Below are 20,575 nucleotides of genomic sequence, written 5' to 3'. Positions count from 1 at the left end.
TTGGTCAACACTGCCTAGATGGTGAAGTAACCAGCTGAAATCAGCTGTGCAAGTATGGCTGCATCTGGCACATTTAACAGAGCTTTAGTGGGACCTGAGCAAATGTGGAGATACATACAGTATGTGCATGTTTGGCTTTTTTAGGATGCAGGTCACTGTCAGGGTGACTGACACTAAACCTCAGGCTATTATCCATAACCTATTTGTGGAGAAAAGAGAAATCAATTTTCTTTTGTGAAGAGGAGCAGGGCCTTTCACATATAGTGCCTCATCACATCAGCATTTAGTAAGGTTTCTTTTCCTCACTAAACTATATTGTGTGGTTTGAGTTTTTCTTAAAGGCACTTCTGTTTTGGATGGATCTGGTTTGCATTGAGCTTGTCATCTGTTTGTTGCTGCAGACTTTGCCGTCTCGATCAGGGCTCTCATTATTTTCAGCTATTTGCAGCGATGTTACATGTGAGAAATGTGGTCATAATTCACAAAGCATGAAGGATGCTGGAGCACACTGTTCACAACTTCACATCGTTTTAATATCTTTGAACAGCTTGTGTGCAGGTTCTTGTGGGACAAAACATGATAAAGTGGTTGTTTAGACTAATCTCATACACATGACCTTGTTTGTAATCTGCTTGTTGATATCAAAATGTCGCTCAATGCTTTGTTCAAACTATTGTATTGTATTCTAATCATAAGTGTGGGAAAAAATATGTTTGTGCTTTCTGTATTTTGACATTATTTGTAAAATACAAATAAACCAACAAAAAAGTATCTCGTTTACTATTTATTATACAAGATTTGTGAAGGAGCAGTTGAGTTTAAACAAGATGTCCATGCATATGCCACTCAAAACCCACATCATACATGAGTGGTTTGTTTTGTGAATCAGCTGTTGTCAAAGATTAGTAACCATTGTGCAGAAATTAAAAAATATTTGTTCATGATTTTCATTTGAGGTTGGTCGTTTTGTTGTGTATCTTAAGTGTGGCTTTAATGCAGGACATCGTTCAACCTTTATTTAGATAGGTAAATCCCATTGAGCCCCGAGGACTCATTTACAAGAGCTGTCATTTAGAGGATTTTCTTTTTTGTTTTCTTTGTCTACATCAGGTCCTCACTTGGAGCTCAGTAATCATGGCAGAAGCCCACCAGGCAGTGGCCTTTCAGTTCACTGTCACTCCAGAGGGCATCGATCTGCGGCTTTCTCACCAGGCTCTTTCTGAGATCTACCTCTCTGGTGTGCGCTCCTGGAAGAAGCGTATTATCAGGGTCAAGGTATCAGAGCTTTGGATTTTATCTTGTTTTGTCTATGTGGCAAAACTATCTTAAATATTCTTTGTTGAGAATGTTATAATGAGTGTTTCATTTTAATCCAAATCTACTTCCTTTGATATTGCTGGTACTGTTTTACCTCAAATCTCTAGCAGTTTTTATAAATATAAGTGAAATGTTAATTCGTTGAACAAAAAGCATCACTATGATAAAGTTTGTTCTTATTTTCTGCATGTTTGTCTAAGTTTGCATATTTTCTGGTGTAAAAGATACAAACTGTTCAGCAACTCATGCAAAATAAATATAATTAATGCCAAAAACAAAGATTTATCAGAATATTTCTTTTAAAACAAACTTGAAAAACTGACAGTATACATATTTGGAAGTGTAAAATTGAGAATCTTATCACACTATTTACGTTTTCACGTAATTTAGTTTTGCTTGGGAATTTTAACAGTTTTATTTTAATGGTACTTACATTTATTTAAAGAGTATATTTTCATCTTCTGTTTTACAATAAAATTTGTAAAGTAATAAATGACACAAAAGTTGTTCAAACCATGTTAGATATGTGCACACTGGTTATTCATTGTGTAATTGAAGAGGATATTCACTGAGACGGACGTTGATTTTTGTCTACTCCTAAATAATTTATGAATGTGTAAGCTAATGTTCTAATTTAAAATAGAGTGCCATTTAATTTTTTCTCTCACCTTAACAGAACAGTGTGATCTCAGGCGTATACCCTGCCAGTCCCTCCTCCTGGCTTTTCGTGGTCATAGCAATCCTAGCCACGATGTACACTCGCTCTGATCCTTCCATGGGTCTCATAGCCAAGATACAGGAGCACCTGCCTGTCAGGTAATCACTCAGTATTCACACGTACAGATGAGTGGGCTGAAAACTGTGGACACATTCGGGTTTCTTTCTCTTGCTTCTACATTATTTCACAGATAAATCAGCATACTATGTGAAGGACATTTAAGGAACGTTCCGGTAAACATAGTGTATCTGAAACTAACTTTTTGACTCACGGTTAGAAACAGTTTGTTTATTTTTTTGTCACATATAGTTTCAGTTGAAAGTCTGTGCAAAATGGTCATTCTAAAATGAGTCTGAGAGGTGACAGAGTGTTCTCAGTCGCTGCCCCTGAACTGTGGAATGAGCTGTCTTTGCACATCAGACAGGCTGATTCACTTCCTGGTTTTAAATCTTCTCTTAAAACTAGGGATGCACAATATTATCGGCATGGCATCGGTATTGGCTGATATTAGCGATAAAGTTAAATATCAGACATCGGCCATTCCATCAAAATAACTCACCAACATAAAAGGCATGTTTTATATATATATATATATATATATATTTATATAGTGTTACATCATTTTCAGTCCCCTTTTTGGCATCTGCATTTGGTAGCAGGCCAAATTGACAAAGACCATGTAACCATGTAGAATAATGTAGTATTTTAATTCCACAGCAAAGAAAGCTATGTCATCTCTGTAAGTAGGTCTAGGGGGAAAAATATTGGTATTGTATCGGTTATCGACCAAATAAGTTTTAACATATTGTAGTGAACTAAGCCTCAGGTCAAATCTGGCCTTGAGGGCCTTCCTGGGACAAGAACTGTATTTCATTGATTTGAGTCCAGAAACACAAGATTAAGTTCATCCAGAGACTTCCTAAGTGTCCTGCACTGATCAATTGAAAGAACACTCTCTTTTTCTATTATCATTACTATCTTACAAATGTCTTGATAATCAAAGTGTGTTAGTTCAAACCATTTTAAATGTTGAAGTGAACTACTCATTTTAAATCAACTGTGAAACAGTATTATTGATTTTTAATCCTCATTCAAAGTAGAAATCAAGTTAGAATGTGTTATGGAGTAATTCATGCATTTTCTGATTTTCTGTCTGGAATGAGCAAGTGTAAGTTGGTCCAAGGTTGGAGGCAAGAAGACAAGTTGTTGGAACGAACTGTCATGTTTTTATATCCTCTCAGACGTAAATAGAGAAGCTGGCACCTGTTTTCCCCCAACTCGCCTAAACATTTCTCTCGTCTGTCTCAAAAACATCTTCTGTCCATTCCAAAACAATTTTTTTGTTTTTCTGACTTCTAATAACCTCTTACATAACTAAAACACACCCCTGTTTGGTCGATCGACCAATCAGGAACTTCCCAAATGAACCGGAAATAGAACTCTTTAAATGTCGGCACTTCCTAGTTCGAACCAGTCGAGTGCAGCCAGTGCAGTCGAATGCGGGGGGAGAGCAGTTCAGTTCGCAGAGCAAACCGAACAGAAGAAATGCTGGAGAGAACAGGAGTTCCAGACATGATCCGGAGTTCTTCCGAGTCTCGTGGGAATTATGCAATCTTCCACATCTGAGTGGAACTCTGACGGACTCACAACTCATGTGAGTCCAACCGGGAGGTGAACGTGTGTCGAACAAGTACCGTCACTACTTCGGACGATTCACAGCTGTTCCTACGGAGACGCTGAAAGGGTGCGTTAAATGGAACTCCGTACCAGTGGAGACATCTCCTACAGGTAAAGAGTCGATTTACATTACCTAAGTGTACCGAGGAGGAAGCTGAGATCTTAACGGAGAGTGCCGTTCTGATACCGACACATTTCCCTCATCCATCTTCTCTCTCAATTTTAACTCCTTCATCCCCTATCTTTAAACTCTTATATCTTGCCAGTGATCATCCAGATATTTTCAGAAATGTCTGTTGTAATGCTTGAAATGGGGAAATCATGGCCGTATGGTTTCCTCCTTGTAAAGCTTGCTAATCAATTATGTTGTTGTTGAAATCAATTTGCCAAATTAATGTAAATGTTTGATGTTAAACTTTGATTCTGTTAATAAATGACCGCATTCATTTGATGGGTCAAAGAAAATTAACGTCTCACGTTACATTTTAATTTCAATGCACGATATTATTCAGTCCAGAAAAATGAATGAATCCGTTTAATTTATGGATAATATATCACAGATATATGTTCCTCTACAATATCGGCATATCGGATAAAATCCAATATTGTGCATCCCTACTTAAAGCACTTTTTTTCTCCTTGGCTTTTAACTCAGCTTGAGATGTTGGCTTTAATTATTTGCATTGTTTTTATCAATATATTAATGGTTCATTATTTTTACTGTTTTAACAGATTTTATAGTTTTTCTCAGTGAACTGCTCTTTGGCCAGCAGTGTTGATTTTTAAAGTGTTTTATAAATACAGTTGTATTGTATTAGATAAAATTATTGTTATTCTAGATTATATGCATTTTTTTTAACTTAAAGACAAGTTTTAACCTAAATTTACTCGTCATTTTAAATATTTAAGAATCAAAAAGTAAATTGAAAGGTTTTGTAGACTTAAAACATTTTAATAAACTTACCTAATATTTTTTTGATTCGACTCCAGTTATTTTGTACTTTGACAGACACTTCTAGTCCCGTTCCTTGATTGACAAGTACTGGTTGGGGAGCTTGTGGTTGAACGTGTGATCACATGGTTAGGATTTGACAAAAAGGTCAGGGTCAGAGCCTGTTAGACAGGTTGGGTAGAGGTCTCTGTTAAAGTAAAGCATAACACGGTTTTTCTAAAGAGTGTTTGTCAAACAGCTGCAGAAGTAAACCACAAAATGACACCAAAACATAGCAGAGACTCACAGCATTGTTTTTATTGCAACAGTATTTTGGTACAAACATTAACCTGTCTTGGCATGAATCCGTCTGACATTTACCCTATAAATATTCTCTGAACAGATAAACAAAGGAACCAGAGTCAGATGTGTCACTGTCACAGTCATTTATTCTTACAAACTATTAAAATCAGAAGTGAAGAAAGTATACAGATTATTTCCATACATTTATGATATTTTTCATATTGTAAATGTAAATTTATAGAGATATTGTCACTTTATTTTGTCAGTTTGTTCACTGTTTCTTTCTTATTTTCCAGCCAGATGAGTACGCAGTGCCAAGCGGTGGTGTCGGCTGTACTCTTCAGCACAATGCTGTGGCTTATGCTCATCTTCACCATGCGCCTGTGTCTCAAGCAGCTCCTGTCCTACCATCGCTGGATGTTTGAGCAGCATGGCAAGATGTCCACCACCACCAAGATCTGGGTGGTGAGTGCTTTATCTCATCTTTTAACTAAACACTCCTTTCACTGTCTCCCAGTTCAGTCACTTTGTACAGTGTAGTGTTATATTTATACTAAATTAAACTCTTAAAATAAAACGTTACGACTCGCAAGATGTCTTTTTGCCACTGGTTGAGTTTGTCTGTGTTTGTGTGTGTATGCCAGGCGTTGGTGCGGATTTTCTCTGGCAGAAAGCCTTTGCTCTACAGCTACCAGGGTTCACTGCCAAACCTCCCTGTCCCCACCATAAAGGACACAGTCAAGAGGGTGAGACGTTACATGATGCACAGGAAATGATGTCACACCTATTACTGAATAAATAACAGAGAGCTTTACTGATGGTCACATGTTGCTGCCAGATCTTTGTATGTTTCTGCAAGGCAATTGATCAATTTAATAATTCGTAGTAGATCTGCTGGAGGTGTTAGCTTTTGTTTTTGCTTTTAGTAAAGTATTAAATGATTTTCTTTTTATTTTGCTTTGTTTCATTTTGTGTTTTGTTCAGTACTTGGAATCAGTGCGTCCGCTGATGAATGATGCCGAGTATGAGCGCATGACGAAGCTGGCCGCAGAGTTTGAGGGCAGCCTTGGTAACCGTCTGCAGTGGTACCTCAAACTCAAAGCTCTTTGGGCCTCGAACTACGTAAGTGATTGACAACAGTCCTCTGGCCAAGTTATGAAACTTAAAAGGCCAACACCAAGAAAATAAGAAATTCCATTAACAATGTATAGCTTTGCATGGTTTTGTAACTTTAATAATTTATCGCATCTGAATATTAGATCAATGTGACTCACAGCTGGCTGCATTCTCACAAGGGCTTTTGTGTGTTTCAGGTCAGTGACTGGTGGGAGGAATATGTCTACTTACGTGGACGAAGCCCCATCATGGTCAACAGTAACTATTATGGAATGGTAAGAAGAAAAACTGTTTTGAATTATTTTATTATGCTAATCCAGTACTGATACAAGATTACTCATTGCATCATCTTTGCTTTGAAAGTAACTGCAACTATTTGGAAGTAAAGAAACACATTTTCAAGAAGAAATCTTTTTATTTTAGCATCTTTGTGGACTTATTTCATGCCTTTAGATAAACTGATTTCATTAAGTTAATACATGTATACCATTTGGATCTGGATTTTATATATTGGTAATTTATGTGCTTTGATCAGCAAATCACAAAGAGACCATTAATAACCTCTACTGGGCTTTTAATTTCAGGTATACTGTACCTGTGAATGATAAATAAGTCCCCTTCTTTAATCCATGTATCTGTTTTCTCCCCAGGACTTCTTGTATGTGACTCCAACACCCATCCAGGCAGCCAGAGCAGGCAACTGCATCCATGCTTTCTTCCTCTACCGCCGAAAACTCAACAAAGAGGAGATTAAACCTGTAAGTTTAGCCACCTTTCGACATCAGCTGCTCAGTACAGATGTCCTGTCTCTTGTTAGAATACTTCTTATTGTAAACAGTCAGTTTTCATGGATGTATGTGTTTATGTGTGAATGTGTTTTGATTCTGCAACAGCCTGTTTTCAGTATTTATCACCGATTTATTTAGACTTTTATTCATTTAGGCTTGAATTTAGATGTCAAAACCTCTTCCCTGATATTCTCATACCATGCTCATGTCTCATCTTTCTTTTGTACTCTCTCCTTTACTCACTTAAACATTTCCTTCCTCTTTCAATCTGATTCTTAAAAACAAAACAAACAAAAAAAAACATTTTTTTTGCCTGAATCTACATTTCCTGTTCTACCCTCCACTTTTCTTCTCTCTGCACCATCGCCTTCGTCTGATCCTCTCCATTTCCCAGAGTCGCATCCCAGGCACTGTCATTCCTCTGTGTGCTGCTCAGTGTGAGAGGATATTCAACACCACACGCATTCCTGGCGAGGAGACCGGTAAAGAGACTGATTTGAACACACATGTAGAAACACAACGAGCTGCTGTTTGAGTCATGATCTTTCAAAAAAAACACAAGCCTGCACCGGTTCTGGGTCCTTTTATGAGTTTGAGTGAAGGTGTCCTGACCCTCCAGAGTTAACACAAGTAACAGAGTATAGTATGAAGGACTGCGCGTGTGTGGTTTGAGCAAGACGTCTGTGATTCACTGAGTGTGTGTGCTGTACAGCTCACTTTGTCTCTTCTGTCTTCCTTCGGCTACTGCTCTCATCTCAGGTCTGTCCAGGGTTCTGCAAATGTTCTTTCACTGATGCCTATTTTCTTTCTGCCCCTTCATTTTTTTGTCTCGTCTTTTCATCTCCTCTTCCTTGCTCCCTTTTTTAATCATACAAAAACACTTGTGATTTAAATTTCCCTTCATTTCCTCACTTCCTTTCCTTCACTTTGTTTTTGCATTTGCCCATCTCCTTCCAACCTACTCAGTGGTTATTAAGGTCTGCAGTTCCTTGCTGTTCCTATCAGTTTGAGCGGATGTTTGACACTTGTCGAATCCCAGGAGCTCTAACAGGTAGTTTTTACCTTCTTACATAAGTGTCCCACTTCTAAATGCCAATGCACTCTAATAAAAAAATGTCCTTAACATTAATTCCTTCTACAGTTACTCTTTCCTGTCCATCATGTTGATAAAATTAAGCCTGTGAGTCATTTCATATTAAAAATCACAGTGAAAAGAAACTCATTGCTTACTTGTGTGTAACATTTCAGTTCTAAAAATGTGCAGCTGATTATCAAAACTAACATATTTATTGGAGCAGTTTTTCTAATTTTATAGAAATTATAAGAGGTGATGAGTTTTGATCAAACATTCTAATTTTACAAATTAATAGCCAATATTTAGAGCAACACGTCTTTAATCTCTCTCTCCATAACCAGCATACTTTTCATCTGGGCAGCTGTTTCTCATTTGGCCTCGGACAGATTTAAGGATTTTGTGACAGTATCTCAGGAATCTTACTGTGTAATTTAAATAATGTTTCTTTGATAAGATGTTCTCACACACATCAATATTATTTATATTAATGACATTTAAAATATTCCCAATTCTGTTTACATTTTTAACCGCATTGTTTGCGAAGATTCAAACTTAGCAATTTTAAATTTTAAATTGTGCTTATAAAAGACAAAAAAACATACACTAATATAAAAACAACTGAACTTACTGTTAGATACATAACATGTTGAGATATTAAATAACTTTGTACACCAGACACACTAAACAAAGTGTGTATTCTGGAATGGATTTTTCTCTTTAATTTGATTGTGTGGTTTTATGCCCATTTGCTGCAAATTGCATTTTCACATTCAGCAGAGTACTTACTAAGTTGCTCACCAAATGTATTCAAATGACAAAATCTTTCAACATTAAATTATTTCATTGTGTCTATTTTATTTTCTCTTATATGTCCAAAGATACTGTGCAACATTGGCAGGACAGTGACTACATAGTGGTTTACCACAAAGGTCGCTACTTTCGTCTCAGAGTTTACCAGGCAGGCAGACTCCTGTCACCAAGAGAGGTTGAATTCCAGATTCAAAGGATCCTCGATGACTCTACCCCTCCATTCAAAGGAGAGGCCAATCTTGGAGCCCTGACTGCAGGAGAGAGGTGAGTTCGATATGATTTTATGGTTTATGTACAGCAACATCATAAATGGTAATCTCACTTTCTCTCACATGTCAATCAGAATCCTCTGGTCCAAAGCAAGAGCCAAGTATTTCAGCAGTGGGGTCAACAAACGCTCCCTGGACTGCATTGAGAGAGCAGCCTTCTTTGTGACCCTGGACGAAGATGAACATTGCATGAATGGAGAGGATTCAGCTGCCAGTTTAGATCGCTACGCCAAGTCTCTGTTGCACGGCAAATGTTACGACAGGTACTTCCACACTAAACGGACGATTTTTGTGAATGTGAAGTTGCTGTAGTTTGTGTGGGAGCTCTTAAATAGATTGGAAATTTCCACAGTGTTCAGTTATTTATCTTGGCTCTCGTCCAGGTGGTTTGACAAGTCCTTCTCAGTTATTTTCTTCAAGAATGGAAAGAGTGGAATAAACGCAGAGCACTCGTGGGCCGATGCACCAGTAGTGGCGCATGTATGGGAGGTAGGAAACGTGAGAAAGATTAAAAGGTTACACAGTGTTGTTTTGCTCTGATAAGAGGCCTTTTACTCTATCTGTTGTGTTTTTTAGTACATGTTGGCTACTGACAGTTTCCAGCTCGGCTACACTGAAGAGGGTCACTGTAAAGGAGAAGTAGACTCATCACTTCCTCATCCACAGAAGCTCAACTGGGAAATTGTCCCTGAAGTTAGTTAACCATTCACATATGTTTCCTTTTAGTTCTTAGATTAAACAACAAAGGCTTTCAGTATAACCATGGCACTCTTGGTTTATTCTTAAATCAATATATGGTTTCTTGAAATTTAACACTGAATATAAGCTGTAGCATTTTATTTCTTCATGAAAAGTAATTTCATGGTTGCATAATGCAAAGCAGTTTACAAAGTGTAGGGAACAAATCTGACAGACTCAGCCAAGGTCAAAAGAGCCTCAAAGTTTTATGTTACTAATGTTAAGTCGAAGACAATTATCTTGTGGCTACAATCTCTGCTCCCCGTCTGGAAGCAGCAGAACTTTTGGCAGCGGGGTAGCAGTTTCGGTTGACAGGGCGCTCGATTCTGTTGACAGGGCGGGGCGTCCTCCTTGGATAGTGGTGAAACACTGATAATTATTATAGCTCAGAAAGTGTGAGCACAACAACAGACTGTTTCTAACATTACTGTTAGAACACAATTCTGAACACAGAAATCCTCAGCATATCATCTGGACAATAATTTAACCCACTGTACTTAGCGTGGGTTAAAGTTGGCAAACACATTCTGATTTAGAACTTAACTATTTCATATTTTTGTTTAAAATATAGGCATGAACATATTTAATATGAATGAAGACAAACACTTTTCATTATTTTAGTTGAAAATGTATGTACAGTAGTCCCTCGTTTATTGTGGGTGATCCATACCCCGAAGCCCCGCAATAAGAAAAAAAACCGCGAAGTAGGAATAATACTACAAGTAGTTAGTAGTAGTTATATATATATATATATATATATATATAAAGGCGTTTTAAACCCTTTCCACACTCTTGCAATATTCTAAACGATGTTTCTACTGTATTTTCTGGCGTATAAGTCACAGATTTTGCATAACTTACATGCCCTGCGACTTATAGGCCGAAGCGACATATTTATGGATTTTTTTTCCCATATTTATAAACCAATTTTTGGCTGAGATATGACCGTTTTCATTCATTCTGACTAAAAAAATAAATAAAAATTTGAGCAGTGTCACTTTCAGCCACTTGATGACAGCAGAGTAGTAAAAATTGAACAGTACCATTTTCAGCCATTAGATGGCAGCAGAGTAATAGTAGTAGTCAGGCCTGCTGTTGTATCATGTATTAGGTGAACGTGGCTATAATGACAAATTCAAAAAAGTTCAAGACAAAAACAACTGGACTTTTTTTTATTATGCTTCACTTTATACTCTATTGTATAGTCTTGAACTTTTTGAATTTACCATGTCCTGGATGACTGAGAATCTTCACCAGCTATTAATGACACAATCGGTCTGCCATTACAACCCACTTTAGTTCTGCTCGGCCAGCTGCACCGCCACGGCGAAATACAGCCAATTTGACCATTAAAGTGCATTTATTAAGCAAATGTTAGACTGAGACACACCTTTGCTATAATTTCGAGCAAACAAATAATTGTTTAGGTGCTTTTCTTGTTAAATTTTGAAGAAACAAGCGATTTTCCTCTTTCCTGATTTCCTCCCTCTGCGTGCTCTCGGACAACCGAGGCAGCAAAACTATTTTTGAAATTCAGCTGATTTGACCATTAAAGTGCTTTTTTTAAGGAATAGTTCAACTGAGATTATTTGCTATAATTTTGAGCAAACAAATAATTGTTTTAAATGTGGCTATCCTGATAAATTTGCACAGCGACTCGTCACGTGCACTGGTTTACTTCCACATATCGGCTTTTGAAATACAGCTGATTTGACTGTCAAAGTGCATTTATTAAGCAAACATTAGACTGAAAGACACATTTACTATAATTTCGAGCAAACAAGAAATTGTTTTTAGGTGTTCTATCTTGTTAAATTTTGAAGAAATACGGAGGCTCGTCCCTCTGCGCCTGCCGCTTCCGCAAATTGGGTTTTGAAATGCAGCTGATTTGACCCTCAAAGAGCATTTATTAAGCAAAAGTTAGACTGAGACACACCTTTACTATAATTTCAAGCAAACAAATAATTGTTTTTAAGTGTTAATCTTGATAAATTCTTGTTAAAGTCCTCCCGTGCACGCTCCTACGGCCGTCATTTGGCAGCCAATCAATTTTTGGTACAACACCGGTCCACATTTCCAGGTTCGGCCCACATTTCCGGTTTGTCAGTGGAGACGCGTAACAAACGCGACACGTTAGCGGTGATGCAAAATAGATGCTACGTATATGGCAAAGCAACATATTTATGGATTTTTCCACTTTATGAGACAAATATGGTCTGATTCGACTTATAGGGCGGTGCGACGAGTCTGCCGGAAAATATGGTAAACTCTAAACGCTCTAAAAGCGCACAGAATGTCATGATTTCAGCTCTCTGCCTTGATGCTCTTTGCCACCTGCAAGCGTTCTTGGCCACGCCCACTTCTCCACTCTGCACAGAGGTCAGCTGCAGCAGGACGTTTATCTTGCAATGTGGGCTGCACAGAGGCGCAGGAGGAAGCATCTTCTGTAGCTGTGGGCTGCACACAGGTGCTAAATAATTTATTTTAAATAAAAAGTCCATGCCGATCGTGCAGCTCATCCATCAATCAGCCAGTTGTGTATGTCCAATCTTATTTTGAAAAACTGCGATAGATTGAGTCCGTGATAAACGAACCGCGAAGTAGCGTGGGACTACTGTACTTTAATGACAATATCAAAATTGTCAGTCATTGTCCATTACTATCTGCAAGCTAGTGTGTATTTGTATTCAAAGTTGCTGTGTAATACTTGTACAAGTTTCTGTCCTGTTGGTAACGGTTTGAACGCCTTCTTCAGTGTGAGGAGCAGATCTCAGAGTCTCTGGCTGTGGCCCAGTCTCTAGCAGATGATGTGGACTTTCATGTCTTCTCCTTTCGCGACTTTGGTAAAGGAAAGATCAAAAAGTGTCGAGTCAGTCCTGATGCGTTCATTCAGATGGCTCTTCAGCTGGCCTACTACAGGGTGAGCCTCGCTCTGACAAACAACACGTACACATTTATACACGTTTACACATCTAAAATGGTTATGCCTCTTTGTTGGGACTTACCATCAGCTTCATTATCAGCAAGTCTGTATTGAAATTGTTAAACAAAACATGTTGCATACTACTGGTAAACAATATATTTTCTGCACTTATAACAGTTTCTGTGTGTTGCTCTTTTTTTTATATCCTCACTGTGTCATAAATTTTCTGCCTGACTGAACAGTTAAAGAATAAAAATGTGATTTTAAACTGGCATCAAATGAATGACACAAAATGGTGGCAAATTTTCGCATATCTGTGTTTATTATTATTTTTTCCCTGCATCTCAGGATCGGGGGACGTTCTGTTTGACGTACGAAGCCTCCATGACTCGTTTATTCAGGGAGGGCCGGACTGAGACCGTTCGCTCCTGCACCAATGAGAGCAGTGCTTTTGTCCGAGCGGTAGAGAGTGGCGAGGTGAGGATACGGAGGCTGAACATTAAATTTGATTTATAAAATAAATGATTGCACAGTTATACTCTTCTTGAAAAGTATTCCTTCCAGTTGTTTTCTTTATAAATGTGTCTTTTTGTTTCTTTAATTAAATAATCGTGCTCCTAGCCAGAAGAGGTGTGCCGGCGGTTGTTTCAGTCAGCGTCGGAGAAACACCAGCATCTGTGTCGCATGGCCATGACCGGAGGTGGTATTGATAGACATTTATTTTGCCTCTATGTGGTTTCCAAATATCTCGGCCTGGAGTCTCCCTTCTTGAAAGAGGTTATTTTTATTAGTTTGTCTTTTATTTGTATTACATTTTCTAAATTAGGTTGTTGTTGTTGAATCTGAGGCGTGACGGTGTCCGTGTGTTTCAGGTGTTGTCTGAACCATGGAGACTGTCCACAAGTCAGACTCCTGTCCAGCAGGTGGAGCTGTTTGACCTGGTTAACAATCCAGAGTACATCTCGTGTGGAGGCGGCTTTGGACCAGTCAGTATTTTAAACTGGAAGATCAGAACTGAAACTTCATATCTGAATATAGTTGCATGCACAGTTAAAAACAAATCATTTTGTGCTTTTTTTTTAATGTAATTTGCTTATAGTATAATGTTTTATTCAAGAGATTTCTTAAGTTTGAAACACAGGTGCACCAAAAGTAATCAGCTTGAGAGTTTGTAATATGTGTGTCTTTTCAGGTGGCTGATGATGGTTATGGGTTGTCTTACATGTTTTTATCAGAGAACATCATGAACTTCCACATCTCCTGCAAACACTCCTGTACCAGCACGGTGAGTTTAATCAACACTTTCCTATGCAGCCAAATAAAACAATATAATAGACTTAATTTTGTCTCAAGGAATACTTGGAGGATTACTCAGATCATTACTGATCTCTGGTATGACAGAGCCTTGTCAAAGTATTCACCCCTCTTGGTATTCTTTCTATGTTGTTGCCTTGCAACTTGGAGTTCAATTGTATTTTTAATGTGAACAAAAGCAATAATTCTACAAAACATTCCACAGATTATTGAAGTTGAAAGGAGAAAAACTTGTTTTAAATAATAAATGATGCATGCATATATATTCTGGCCTCAAAAATACTTTGCAGAGACACTTTTTGCGGTGGTTACAGCTTTAAGTCTCTTCAGTTATGTCTCCATGAACTTGGTCTAAATAGATATTTGAATTTTTGTCCAGGGTTCTGAGATGATTTTTTTATTAACAAGCCCTGATTTATACTACTTCAAATATTATACAGTAATATTCAGTAATTGTATAAAAGTTGGTTTTTTTGGTGGTGGTGTTTTGTGAAATTTAAATGAATTCTCCTCCCTGATACATTGCATCTCTCCTCGCTGTCTCTCTTCAAGGATGCCCATCGATTTGGAGATCAGATAAGGAAAGCTCTGCACGATCTGCTGAAGCTGCTGAGTCTGAGCCCAAAGGAGCCCAACAAAATGGCGGAGGGTCGAGCTGAGGTCAAGAAAGAGAAGTAGACGCTTGCTCAGAAGAAAGGATGCTGAAGAGAAAGAGTGTGTTGTCACAAACAGAAAAGTTTTTTTGTTCTTTACGTGTTGAGAGATTTGTTGGACGACATTTAAAAGACGGGTTCTGGGAACAATGGGTGACAGTGAAGGCTGTTTTAAGTGACGCGAGCGATGCGTCTATTTTTTTGTGTATGTTTTAATAACTGTGACAGCGTATGGAGAGAAAAATGGTCCACACAAGGACAAATAAACAATTGTTGTAGTTTTAAAAATCAAGCAATCTAAAGTAATCCAGAACAGTAAATATAATTAATATTGTAAAGTTTGGTTATAATAAAAAAAACAGTATTTGTTGCACCAATCATTAGGCTAGAAAGTTCAGATGTCACTACTGCAGGGAGTGGTTCAGATTAAAGTGCAGTATGTTTTGATGTTAAAAAGCATGACTCACTTGGTGCCACTAAATTCCTGTTTGATAATACAGCGTGAGACATTTTAGCTGGAAGGTGTTGGATGAAGGGATAACGTGCAGGACTGTTGAGGTCGTTTCATTTTCTACCACTTGAACGCAGAGTTGCTGTAGAGGTCAGAGCAGGTCTTTTAAAAGCTCAGAAGTCTGTGACTTTTGTGTCTTTACTCAATCTGTAAATCTGCTTTTTACGTACAAGATTCTGATGCTGTGCTGAGGTGATTTAAACATGGGCTGCGGTTTCAGACTTTTTATCAGGATTTAAATTCACCGAGAAGAACTCTTGGTTTATTTGTGAACATATTTAAGCTACATGCAAAACTGTGCTGTTGTCAACTTCAGTTACTTCACTGCCACATTTTTTAAACTTTGTTTTTACATGTTTTAAATTTGTGCCGTAACAATGCAAACTTTATTTATGAACACACTGCAGTTCCTCAAGTCAGGTGTGGATAAGATGATCAATTTGTTGCCAGTGACACAGATTTCTGTTAATTTTCCACTGATCTTTGCCTTTATTTGCTGATACTCACGCCACAACAAACCATATTGTTTGCATATATTATATTATTGCCATTGTAATGCTTTTTGATGCAATATTAAAAGGGAATTTAAAAACATAGGTTCAAATGAGGTTGTTTTTTTGTTTTGTTTTTTATGAAAATGTCCTGTTGCTTCCAGCTTCTCTCTTAAACCAATCCAGATCTCAGTGGACACGCCATCAACTGCTCTCATTTCCAACAGGATCTTGATGTGAGTGCAGCTGCCGATGGTGAGCTGAGAGCAGGAACACTGAACCCTTCATTTCAACAATCAGCTGATGTTCAATGGAAATATCACATGAACACACAGACAACACACCTACAGTACCTGAAGCTATCAGTGAGATTATTTGTTAACAAACTCCAAGCCCAAAGTTCTTACTTTTGAGGGGTTTTCCCAGATAAATTATATTTTTAAGACGTTCAAAGAAGAGAATGATCTAGTGGTTGACTAGGGGAAAAAATCCTGAAGATAAGGACATTTAAAAAATTTATTGTACACCAATCAGTCCCCAACATTTAGTTACAACACAATATTTCTCTGAGGATGTTACAGCTAAACCTTTTTGGAGAACAGTTCTTGCCTCCCCCACCCTGGTCTCTGGGGTCCATCGAATCTCTTTCTTTCATCCTGGTACCAGACCCTCCAGGACACCCTCAGATGTTATCTGTCTGCACTCCAGCCACCTGTCTTTGTCTCTTATTTCAGCAGTGAGGTCATTTAGAAACCCTCGCCTCGTTATCCTTCCTCTCAAAGTTCATCTCAAGCCCCCAAAAGCTGCACGTGGTCCTCGTCCAATCACCGCCGTCCTTTAATAAATTAAGGCATGCACTCACACAGCTGTGGTTCTATCTTTGTGAGAACAAACATTCCTCATACTTTCTCCTCAATTTAGGTGATTAAATCATGGAATTTGCCTCAAAAAGGGACATGGATCCACACTGGGGGTGTCCGTGCAGGTTCATGCTTCATAGCGTCAGTAACAGAAGTGCACAGAAACACACGCATTCTCAGACTTCTGTGACATCCCAAAGGTCCTCATATATAGAGCTGTGTTGCTCCACTGGTTGTTACTCTTCATCATCATTGAAGAACATCGTCATCCGTCCAGGTGCGTGCTTCTATTTTCCTCGACCTTACTCAGTTTCTAAGACAAAGCTGCTTCAGTTAGTGCTGAAATATTTAAAATGTCACTTTCCAGCAGCAGATATTATTTGTTATCCTGTACCTTCAGTCAGTTCAACTGTTATTCTAATCAGCATTTCACAAAGTGTTTAACACTCATTGTTGATGGAGAGCAACACTTTAAATCTGGTCGCAACTGAGCTAAAAAGACGAGTTTAGACTGAAAAGCTCTAATATATGGATCAACTGAAGGGAGTCTCAGTTACTTAAGTTTTTGTTTGTTTGTTTCTGCCAGCTGATAGTGGTGGACATGGTCCCATCAAACTAATACTTAACCAAGAGGTCATTTTCATACTATTACTTTTGACCTTCAAACTAAAAGTCTTTTTTTTATTGTTGCTCCATAATAACCCAACAACCCTCTCTGAACCCAGTAAATTTGGACTAAAATGTAGAAATTTGATCCTTTCAACACATAATTTTTGCTCATATCCATTAAATCCTGCTCTGAACTCTGCAGAGGGTCAGTGAATGGTGATGAATGTACCATATATGCTAGTTTTGAACATGATGATCATCAAGCTGGTTTATTCCTGGACTCGTCCGTCTGTCCTGCTGAGTGCGACTCTTTCAGCCAGTTTAGCCGACAGTGATGCAACGTGATAAATTCCTCTCTGAATCCTTCATCTGCCTTTGCTCCGTGACTCTATTTATTCAGACCCACATGCGCTGAGATCTTGGATCAGAGCTAACTTTGGAAGGCTCTGAGCCTCGGCGCTTGATCTGTTGGGTAAATACACTCAAAGCTCAGCAGTGGCCCTTAATCTGCAATGAAATCACCATTTTTTTACACTGAACTTGACTCTTCAGATGTTGAGGAAAGCTTACCATTTGCAAGTGAACCTCACAGTCAGTCAAGTGAGACAGCATGTGGATTAAATAATAATAGAGGCTGGTGTTAATATCAGTGACCTGCTTAATGTCTTTGTCCAAAATTTTTTTGTTAATCAAATTAAACATAAAAGTTGGGACAGCTGGTCCCTCTCTCTTGTCCTCAGTAACAAGATGCTCCATTATCCCTCTGCTATTTCAAGCTCATTACCATCGAATGACCTTTCTCTTATTTTATGTCATCAGTCTGCACTGAAAGTGGATTTTTTAAAATGTGATTAAAACACCAACATGTACTGAACATTGTGCTTTCTCTGTACGTGTTAATAAAGATATCAGCTTTCAGATTAGTAAATGTGGATATAATTCTCACTATTGTTTTGGTGACTCAAGTAAAAGACAATAACAGCAGGTTAATTTTTTGGGTCTCTCACCAGTACATGTACAATTTACATCACAATAAATTTAAAATCAGAGTAAGTATTTTTGTATCATATTTCTAGTTTGTTACTTGCTGTATGTTTCACTATCTGAGCCAAACAGACTGTTTAATGGGATTTTATACACTTAATCTATAGGTGCCTCTCTGACGAGCTGCAACGTCATTGACACACACAATGCTGAGCCAACATAGTAAAAATAATGAAACATTTTTGGTAAAAGCTTATTAGATCTGAGCAGAAGTGTCCTATGAATAAAATTTATTGTATTTTTGTATTAAAACCTCATCAAATTAGGGAAAAGTGGATTTAGTTCACAATCACTTGCAGCTTAATGAAATATAATGTGATTTTTACAAAAACATTTATTTTTGTGATTCATGCTCCCCCCCCCCCCCCCCTATTTTCAGTGTCACCATGTCCTGTACAGAAGAACACGGGTAAATACGGTCCAACTTTGCACGTCCAACAACAAATTCTGTGGTAAAGTTTGTCTAACAAATTCTTTCTGTTCATTTTGCTCAGAAGACTCCACGAGGGTAAGAACATAAATTCATTAATTCTGTGAATTTAAGCTACATTTTCAGTCTTTACTGTGCTCTTCTGCAGATGAGGAAGAGGAGCAGGGAGAGGAAGGTGAGACAGGCGCTGTGTGGATTATAAAGAATATCATTTAGAGACATCAGAACTGCTGCGAGGTTTTCTGCTGCTTTAATCACAACAAAACCAAATTATTGTTATTTTTCTCCTCTCTTCTAATGATCATATTAAAGAACGCCCCAAATACAAGTAAGATTTGACCAACAAATAAGACTAAAACAAGTAAAACTGTGAATATGTGATGCAAACTTATTCTATTGTCTTGTGCTCTTTTAGGCCAATGGTCACACAGCTCGCTCCACCAAAAATCCCAGAGGGGGAGAGGGTTGACTTTGACGTAAGTTTCTTCAAGACTGTTAATCACGTCAAAGTCAGTCCTACATGTGGACACCTACTTGTCCTTGCTGTTAGGACATCCACAGAAAAAGGATGGAGAAAGACCTTCTGGAGCTGCAGACTTTGATTGATGTCCACTTTGAGCAGAGGAAAAAGGAAGAGGAGGAGCTGATTGGACTCAAAGAAAGAATCGTAAAATAACTTTTGTCTATCTTATCTCTTCTAAAATGAATTCATCCGTCTTCAGCAGACACGTTTATCCATTTAAATTTAGGAGCGACGGCGGGCAGAGAGAGCTGAGCAGCAGCGTGTGAGAGCTGAAAAAGAGCGGGACAGACAGACACGACTCGCAGTAATTGTCTTTTTCACTCAGTTGCCTGTTCAGATCCCTGTACCTGAATGCAACACAATGCCTTTGAAACAGCTGAATAACCGGTTGACTCCTTCAGGAGGAGAGACAAAGGAAAGAGGAGGAAGAAGCAAAGAAAAGGGCAGATGATGAGGCCAAGAAGAAGAAGGTGCTCTCCAACATGGGGGCTCATTTTGGAGGATTCCTTGCAAAGGTTAGTGGAGTTTAAACGCTCCGTGCGGTGATGCGAATCGTCTGAGCTGACGGTGGAAGGATGTGTTCTCTGCAGGAAGAACAAAGACGAGGTAAGAAACAGACGGCGAGGGAGATCAAGAAGAAAACTCTGGCTGATAGAAGAAAGCCTCTGGCGACTGAGAACCTGAAGGAGGATGTCCTGAGGTCAGCAAAAGCCTCGTCAAACACTAATGCTTTTAAAGTTTATTTTATTTCAACTGAGGTTAGTGTTTGGGAACTGTCACGCCACGTTTTTCAGAGAGAAAGCCAAAGAAATGTGGCAGTGGATCTACCAACTGGAATCCGAGAAGTTTGACCTGACTGAGAAGATGAAGAAGCAGAAATACGAGGCAAGCTCTCCGTCTGAGATCACAGAAGTTTGCATTTTTAAAAATAGCTCATTTTTTACTTAATTTTATGCATTCCTTTTTCCAGATTATTGTCCTTCTGAACAGAATCCAACATGCTCAGAAATTGTGAGTCAATCCGCTTGTTACAATAATCCATTGCATAAATCCTAAACCCCGACTTGCAAAGCGGTGCATGGAAAAGCTTTGACTATGCAAACATATCACTGATTAATGGCTGCTGCCTGTGCACAGGAAGCACGTGCCGGGGCTTTTTTAGCAGACAGGATGCACACACATGAGGCATTTGCATAGATAAATGGAGCAGAAAGTGAAACAGAAGTACTTCTCCTTCTCGTACCACAATGGAAACTGTTGGTCAGTGTTGTGCAACGTCATAATCGGCTTTAAATCTTCTCCTGTCTTAACGCAGCAAAAAGGGCCATGGAAAAGGAAAGGTTGGAGGACGCTGGAAGTGAAGCCCGCCACGCACAAACAGGAGCTAACAAGAAGATGCTTCACGAACTGTAGAAGCAGCAATGCTGTTGTGTTCAGTACTCGACCACAGCTAGATTTATGTTGCCATTACTTAG

General features: G+C 38.5%; 2 protein-coding genes across 3 annotated transcripts; both read left to right on the top strand.

Moving 5' to 3' along the window:
• Window positions 1-1,134: 1,134 nt before the first annotated feature.
• On the top strand, window positions 1,135-15,720 carry LOC119423966 (carnitine O-palmitoyltransferase 1, liver isoform). 2 transcript variants are annotated; one of them, XM_037691399.1, is made up of 18 exons: window positions 1,135-1,275; window positions 1,994-2,133; window positions 5,243-5,411; window positions 5,591-5,692; window positions 5,931-6,068; window positions 6,260-6,337; window positions 6,713-6,820; window positions 7,817-7,901; window positions 8,804-8,999; window positions 9,079-9,267; window positions 9,388-9,493; window positions 9,581-9,697; window positions 12,498-12,662; window positions 13,014-13,142; window positions 13,287-13,442; window positions 13,538-13,651; window positions 13,858-13,950; window positions 14,532-15,720. In XM_037691399.1, exons 1-18 carry the CDS (start codon window positions 1,135-1,137, stop codon window positions 14,655-14,657), a joined length of 2,352 nt encoding a protein of 783 aa, XP_037547327.1. In that variant the 3' UTR covers window positions 14,658-15,720. The 2 variants fall into 2 exon arrangements, with proteins under 2 accessions (XP_037547327.1, XP_037547326.1); XM_037691398.1 differs by lacking the exon at window positions 7,817-7,901 and adding an exon at window positions 7,245-7,332.
• A 1,029-nt stretch (window positions 15,721-16,749) lies between these two features.
• On the top strand, window positions 16,750-20,471 carry LOC119423967 (troponin T, slow skeletal muscle-like). Its single transcript, XM_037691400.1, has 13 exons — window positions 16,750-16,771; window positions 18,527-18,556; window positions 18,642-18,655; window positions 18,726-18,752; window positions 18,890-18,905; window positions 18,993-19,053; window positions 19,128-19,244; window positions 19,327-19,404; window positions 19,502-19,615; window positions 19,691-19,800; window positions 19,895-19,985; window positions 20,071-20,111; window positions 20,416-20,471. Exons 2-13 carry the CDS (start codon window positions 18,534-18,536, stop codon window positions 20,459-20,461), a joined length of 738 nt encoding a protein of 245 aa, XP_037547328.1. The 5' UTR covers window positions 16,750-16,771; window positions 18,527-18,533; the 3' UTR covers window positions 20,462-20,471.
• Window positions 20,472-20,575: the final 104 nt, after the last annotated feature.

The sequence above is a fragment of the Nematolebias whitei genome, chromosome 17, assembly GCF_014905685.2.
Source record: "Nematolebias whitei isolate Nwh7 chromosome 17, NemWhi1, whole genome shotgun sequence".
In the NCBI taxonomy this organism is placed as follows: Eukaryota; Metazoa; Chordata; class Actinopteri; order Cyprinodontiformes; family Rivulidae; genus Nematolebias; species Nematolebias whitei.
Note: the sequence above shows the minus strand (reverse complement) of the source record. Positions and strands in the feature narration are given on the sequence as shown.